At 56.3% G+C, this 7,111-nt stretch overlaps 1 protein-coding gene across 1 annotated transcript in view; it reads left to right on the top strand.

The window, feature by feature from the left end:
- Positions 1-335: 335 nt before the first annotated feature.
- Positions 336-7,111, top strand: part of RAB11FIP5 (RAB11 family interacting protein 5) — a 39,170-nt gene continuing 32,394 nt past the window's right edge. The window contains 1 exon segment of the mRNA XM_032497825.1: positions 336-794. Within this exon segment, the coding sequence (XP_032353716.1) occupies positions 364-794 (431 nt within the window). The 5' untranslated portion in view covers positions 336-363.

Genomic DNA, 7,111 nt, shown 5'->3' with positions numbered 1-7,111 from the left:
CCCGTTGGGTCTGCGGCCTCTGTGACGAGGGCGTGACGGTCAGCGTCCCCCGGCTCTCTCGCACCGTCGCGAGGGTGCGGGTCCGGGTCGCAAGTCGCGGACCGCCAGCCGCTGGGCGGGACGGGAGGCGGGGCGCTGACGTCGCGGCGCGGCCGGCGGCCGGGGAGGCGGGGAGGCCGGGAGGCGGGGAGGCGGCGGCCGGCTCGGCCCAGCCCTGCCCGCAGCTGCGGCAGCCGGGCTTGCGGGTGGCGGCGGCGCTCGGAGCCGGCTCCTGACCGCCCTCCGCCGCTGCCCAGTTTTTCATTCTGTCCTGGTGCCCACGGCCGGCTCGGTCAGCCCTCGCCCGCCGCCGCTTCCCCCGCCATGGCCCTGGTTCGGGGCGCCGAGCCGGCGGCGGGGCCCTCCCGCTGGCTACCCACGCACGTCCAGGTTACGGTTCTTCGGGCCCGCGGGCTGCGGGGCAAGAGCTCGGGCGCGGGCAGCACCAGCGACGCGTACACGGTGATCCAGGTGGGCCGCGAGAAGTACAGCACATCGGTGGTGGAGAAGACGCAGGGCTGCCCCGAGTGGCGCGAGGAGTGCTCCTTCGAGCTGCCGCCCGGCGCCCTGGACGGCCTGCTGCGGGCGCAGGAGGCCGACGCGGGCCCGGCGCCCTGGGCCGCGGGCTGCGCCGCCGCCTGCCAGCTGGTGCTCACCACCATGCACCGCTCACTCATCGGCGTGGACAAGTTCCTGGGCCAGGCCACGGTGGCGCTGGACGAGGTCTTCAGCGCAGGCCGCGCCCAGCACACGCAGTGAGTGAGGGGCGCGGGAGCGCGGAAATGGTTAAAGGCCTCGCTTGGCGGGGTTTGGGGGACGCAGAGTCCCGAACCTCCGCAGGGGCGGTGCGTCCTTTTGCCTCGAGCTCAAGGGCGTAAACTGACAAGTTGGTTCTTCTTATGTCGGGGCCCACTTCCGATCCCCAAATGTGCGCTGGGCTATGCTTGGCTGCTGATGGATCCTGGGGGAGGTGAGAATGGTGGCCTACTGTTAGTAGATTGTCCAGTAAAGTTATAAGTGGGATCCAGAGGCTCTTGGACTGTGGGAACCTCAAGAAGGAAAATCTTGGGGCCATTCCTAGGGCCTCCGGGCCTGTCTCACTTTCCTCAAAGGGGAGGGGAGCTGCCTGCGGGCGCCTGTTCTTTGCCAGGCCCGCAAGGGAGTGGAGAGGCACCGCCTCGCCCTTGGGGGAAGGAAGATGCAGTGTTGTCCTCGAGGGGGAGATCTGCTTCTTGCCTGGTCCTCGGATGCCCTCTGCTGCTTAGAGAAGCCCGGGATTCTGCCCCTCTGTGTCCCTGGTCTGAGAACAGGAGAACTTCTAAGTAAAGGAAGGAAACACTTTGGTCAGGCTTCAAGCTCCTGCCTGAGATGGAGGCAGCACGTGGTTAATGCACAGCGGGAGATAATCTCCCAGTCACTTATACCTAGAAGGGCCAGTGAGTTTATCACTGGTTTTTTTTTTTTTTAAATCGTTTATTTTGGCAGCATTTAACTTGCCCTGTGTTAAGATCAAGGCTTCAGACTTAGAACCTCATTTCCTGTTTTGGGTTTGGGCAGGGTCTGGAAGCCAGTCCCCAGGGCTGACAACCTGCTGTGCATCCCTCAAAGTAATTAACTGGGGTAACGCCACCCTGGGCCCAATGGGCCCTGGATGCGGAGGGTAAGGGGTTGAGGGCAGGAGTGTATCCTAGGTGGGGACAGGTTCTGGAAAGGTTTGCCCAAGTGGAATGGCATCCAACTGAGTAAATCTAGAAAGGCTTGCTGGAGAAGGATGAGCCTGGTACAGACTCAAATGAAAGCAAAATTAGGATAGAAAAGGATCTGACCTTGAACGTTTTAAAAATGTGGGTGGAGAGGGCCTTCATGGCTCTTTGTGGCCTGGGGTGGGAAGCCGGTTATCACAGGGCAGGTGTGGGCAGGGCTGTGGCCTGGCTCCATCTCCATCTCCCCCTCCCCGGCCACCTCTCCTTCTCTCATGACTTGCCCGGGTTTGGTTGCCAGGTGTGGGATCATGTGGTGTAGTTTGGCCCCTGTTTTGTTTTTTTCCTCCCCTTTTCTGTCCTCTCCCTCCTGCCTTGCTCAAGGAGCCTAAGGGGTGGGGGTGGGGCAGAAAGCTCTCCCTGGCTCTCTGAGCTCACTGTTTTATGGAGAGGCTCCTGTCCCCAAATTCATTCCACTCCTTTCTTTCCCAGTCGTTCAATCACCACCTCTCAGCTAATCTGAACAGACTCGTAAATAACACATCTGGGGCCGGGGGTGAGCTTAGGGGGGTCTAGGGGGAAGACAAAAAAAGACTAAGCTTGTGGGGAGGGGCTTCTGTGGGGCTAGTGACTTGAGGGGTTGGGGGGGTGTTCAGGAGGAGTTTGATTCTTCCACTTCCTGCTCTGACTTTCTTCTTGGCCTCTGGATTCTCCCGAGCTGAGCTGTCTGTGCCTGAAGGCCTCTGTGCGCTTGTTTTCAGTCAAGGACAGTCCCTCTTGGAGAATTTGACTTACCACCCTTTGATCTGAATGGGAGCGTTAATTTGTTTTGTAGAAGTCATCTTTTCCACCAGGATCGTCCCACACCCACCTGGCTGCCTTTTCTCTGATGCACTGACCTGGGTTATTTATAGAACCTGGAGGGGGCAGGGCACTTGTGGTGGGCAGCAGAAAAGTCTGTGAACTCAGCTTGATCTTTCAGTTTATTGGACCAAACAGCATACCCACTGACAGAGGGTGAGGGCTGCTGTCCCCACTCCATCTGCGCTTTCTACCCCAGCTCTAGTCACCACTCTTGGTGGCCCTTCCTGGAGCACCTTGGCGTGAGCTGCTAAGACAGTGAGTCTGCACATTGTCCAGTGGAGAGGGGACTAGGGTGTGCCCTCCTCAGCTCTGGATAATGGTGGAAAAGAACAGTGTCCACTCTTTAACTCCAGGAACCGGCTGTTGTGGTCTCAGGGAGAGCAGATGATGGCCCTATGTTGCCAAGACAGAGCTTGACTGGAGAAAGGCAGTTTCATGTTTTAAGAGGAGGGGCCAGTGGAATTACAGATGCCCTTCCCAGACCTGCCACCTTGTGGCCAGTCAGGTAAACTCTTAGTGCCTCAGTTTTCTCACCTGTAAAGTGGGGCTAATTTCCACCTTCACAGCGTTGCAAATGAGTATGCAGTTAAAGCATTCAGTGCAGTTCCTGGACATGGTTGGTGGTCAGTGATGGTGGAGGGAGGTTTTGGTAGCCTGGTAGCTGTGGTCTGGGAGATGTTCCTTGTCCTAGAGGACCCTCTTATGTAATGGGAGGAGATGATACAGAACTTTGAGCCTGGGAAAGCTGCAGGACTATGGGCGATAGGGTCCACACAGAGAGGTATGAGAGCTCCTGATGAAATGAGCTGGCCCTTCACAACCCTCCACCATTCTCTGTTCCTAGAGGTTTGAGAATTGGAGCTGCTCTTGGGAGGCCTCTGCATTTCTGAAGCCAGCTGCAGCTGTGTGGCAGGATAGCATAGTGTTGAAGAACGCAGAGCCTGGGGTCTCACTCCCTACTGTCGCTTACTAGCATGCAAGTTACTTAACCCTTTTCCTCATTTCTAAAAAAGTTATACATGGTAACAATCATAGAGTTGTACAAATTACATAAGACAGTGTCTATAAAAGCCTTAGTATAGTTCCAGATGCATAGCAAGCTTTCAAAATATTAGTGCTGGCTTACTCTCAGGGCTCTCCTTTCTGTGATGGTGGTGATGAAGGGGGTTGGGTGCCAGGCACCTCTACAGGCCCCGAAGCTCCTTTGTCAGTGGGGTGCTCTTTGAGGTAAGGGGTTTCACAGGAGGCGTCTGATTGAAGAGAACGTTGTCAAAACAAAATTTAATTTAATATACAAGGAAACTGATTATAACCCTCTCCCCTCAGTAAAGCCATACATGGATCATCATGAGTCTGAAAATTCCAGGAGATGCTGCTTTAGCTTCTTTAGATGTGTCCTTTCTGGTTTTTACCTCAGCACTCTTCCTAGTACTCCACAGCGGGTGCTCTGTGTGGAATAAAATGGTCCCTTCTGTAAAGAGCCCCTGTCCTAGGCCTTTTGGGTAGATGGTTAGAGCCTGGCCCCTTGGGCAAGCTGCCTGTGGGCTCAGTTTGAGTTAGGACCAGTTTCCCTTTTTTCATCACAAACATTAAGATGTAATCTTGGACAGAGCTCCCTGACAGACTCTCTCAGCCCTAGGCAGTCCTGTGCCACTGATTTTTGTGGGGGCCTCTGGGAGGCCTGTGGCTGAGGAGGAATTAGGTTGGAGATCAGAGCCTTCTGCCTGGCTGGTGACAGTGGCCTGAGACCTCCTTGACGAGGGTGGGAGAGGCACCTGAGGGAAACGCAGCCTGCTGGCCCAAGGTGGGCATGGTCTTGGAGGACTTCCACCCGTCCCTTAGCCTCCAGATAGCCTGTGTTACTGTTGTGGGTAGATGGTGCATGACCCACGGCCTTCTCTCTGCTGGTTTCCAGATGTGACTGCTCCTCTGGAAGCAGCTGAGGCCTTGAGGGCCCTGGGCTCTGGCTCCTGCTCCACCCCGGACCTGGAGCGGGGGGCCTGTGGGGCTGCTGGGGAAGTCTGCTCTGGCTGCCAGGGAAGGGTGTGGTACTTAGAAGCCAGTCTTTAGGATGCAAGAGGCTCCATCTCCCATCGTTATGGGGCAGTCTTTATTTGGGATTGCTGGAGCAGCAGCATCTGCGGGAATGGGGAGGGGTAGGAAGTGACTCCCCCGTCAGACTGGGTGGCACCTTCTGGCAAGCACAGCAGCTTCCCCTTCCCTCTGCGCCTGGCCCTGTCCTCCCCTCCAGCAGGCAGCCAGGGCCAGGGCAGCTCGGCAGAGCCCCATCCCTGCGACCTTGAGGGCTGTCCCTTTCTTCTAATGAGGGCTGCCGGCCCTCTTATTGCTGCTGCCACTCTGGGGCTGTGACGTGCCCTCCAGTGATGCTGAACGGCTGGCCTGGCCTTGTCCAGATGTGTCCCAGCCCTTCCTGCTCTGCCCGGGACAGATATCGCAGTGACGGGGCTCTGTGCACTCTTGGGAATCGGTACTCTGTTTTAACCTGTGCAGGGCCAGTCCTCTGCAAAACGCTGTGGTTGTGGAGAAGCTTTGCCCTTCCCCTCGGCCAGGGAATCAAAATAAGTCCACAATGCGGGCTCTTTCTGCACCTGGCAGTCCTGATGGCTTTGCTCTTACCGAGCTGGCTGAGGACCCCTTAGGTTACTTCTTCCCTCAGGAATAGGGGTGGCCGGACAAGAGGAACTGGCCTTGCAGGGCTGCTGAGGCCCGTGGGTGTGGGGCTGGGCCCAGGTCTCTCCTCAGTGAGCACAATGAGCAAGTCCATCTCCCAGGAGGCAGCAGTGCTGTGGAGTTGCCAAGAGGGGCTTTGTCCCAGGCCACCTTGACCTTCAGCTGACCCTGGGGGTGGGGAGGGGAAGCACACCCCTTAATCATGGAACTCGAAGGTCAGAGCTAGAAGGATGCTGAGACATGTGGAAACTGACTGGGGAGGGAGAGTGACAGGCTCTCAGCTGCTCAGCAATTAGGGAGGGTGGGGCTCTGTGTGGTTTCTCTTAGGCCCTGGCAGCCTGAAGAGGATTTGGGATAAAGAAGAGATGGCATTTGGGGCCCTGAGTGCATCTCACGGTTTCTGTGGAAGGGCCTGAGAGGTTTTAGTGAAAGAGGGGCATTTTGGCTGGGAAGGGGGAGGGGGCCTTGGGGCTTATCTGAGACCTGGAGGAGCAGTTTAATCCGCAGGCCTTTCTGCCTGAGCAGAGGCCGAGGGGTGCCCACTGGCTAGGGGTTGGGGGAAGCCAAAGGAGGGGAGGACTTGGACACCGCAGCCTGTGTGCCTGGAGGATGCGGTCTTGTTAGGAGGATGGACCCCCGCCTTTGGAGAAGGGCCACAGCCAGCTGTTGTATTTTGGGGCCTAGCCAGGGAGCACTGGACCTGTTCAGAGCAGACAGAACCACTGGGCTCAGCGCTGGCCAGGGAAGGCCTCCTTGAGGAGGGGACGTACGAAAACCTGTTAGGCTGGCCATTGGAGATCCTGTCTGCCACCGCACCTTCTCTGAGTTCCCATACCGACAGCAGGTAACACCCTGTTTTGGAGGATTGTCATTGCCTTGTTGGTCTAGTGTATCATTTATTAAGCCCTTTGTTGGTTGCTGGCACTGTCCTAAGGACTTGACTTATATTAGCTTATAGCGACCCCTTGAAGTGTAGGTACTGTTACTGTGTTTAACAGGTGAGGAAACAAGCACAAAGAGGTGAAGTGATTTCTCTAAAGGCACACAGTACATGGCAGTCAGGATTTGTACCCAGGCAGCCTGGCTTCAGATTCTGTGCTGTTCACCACCACACCTTACCACCCGTCTGAGTTTTCCCCTGTGTCACCTGCAATTCAGTTTTGCACGGAGCCTGGCGCTCAGCAGCTGCCCTCCTGCGGGTTCCTCTCTCCTGCCCAAAGCTGATCTCTGTGGGTAGGCTTGGGGGGGCTCTGTAAACATGACTTGCTTCTCCTGTGTGAGGCCTTGGCTGGCTGGGGTAAGTGCATTTGGTCTGCAGCTCTTGTGTCTGGTCATGTCTGTCTCAGGGGATAGGGATGTTGCCTGGTACTTCGGGAAAGAGGTTATCACTGCCACTAGATTGTCTCACAGGAGCAGGAGTGGGGGCACCTGGAAAGCTCTGCCTTGGCCCTGGGCACCCTCTACCTGGCCAGGGAGATTTGCTCCCTTTGGCTTATGCAGTACAGCAGGGCTTGGGAGCATCAACAGATACAAGACTTACTGACCTTTCCCAAGAAATCACATGCTTGTCTTATTGTGACAGAACACTCTGAGCCATCCAGTTCCTCCTCCTACAGTCATGCAGTGCTTTGCTTCCCCCACCTTTCTTTTATTCAACACCTAGGATGCAATTACTGGGCAACTTCTGTACTTAGGTCAGGGCTTTGGAGGAAACATGAGAAAGAAAATATATAGCCTGTTTCCTAGGAGGGCAAAAATATGTTTGAGGCAAGAGTAACCACAGGAAGGGTAATTAACCTACAAAGCAGCGTATTCAA

Source organism: Camelus ferus, chromosome 15 (genome assembly GCF_009834535.1).
Source record: "Camelus ferus isolate YT-003-E chromosome 15, BCGSAC_Cfer_1.0, whole genome shotgun sequence".
In the NCBI taxonomy this organism is placed as follows: domain Eukaryota; kingdom Metazoa; phylum Chordata; class Mammalia; order Artiodactyla; family Camelidae; genus Camelus; species Camelus ferus.
This window is presented reverse-complemented; position numbering and strand designations above follow the sequence as displayed.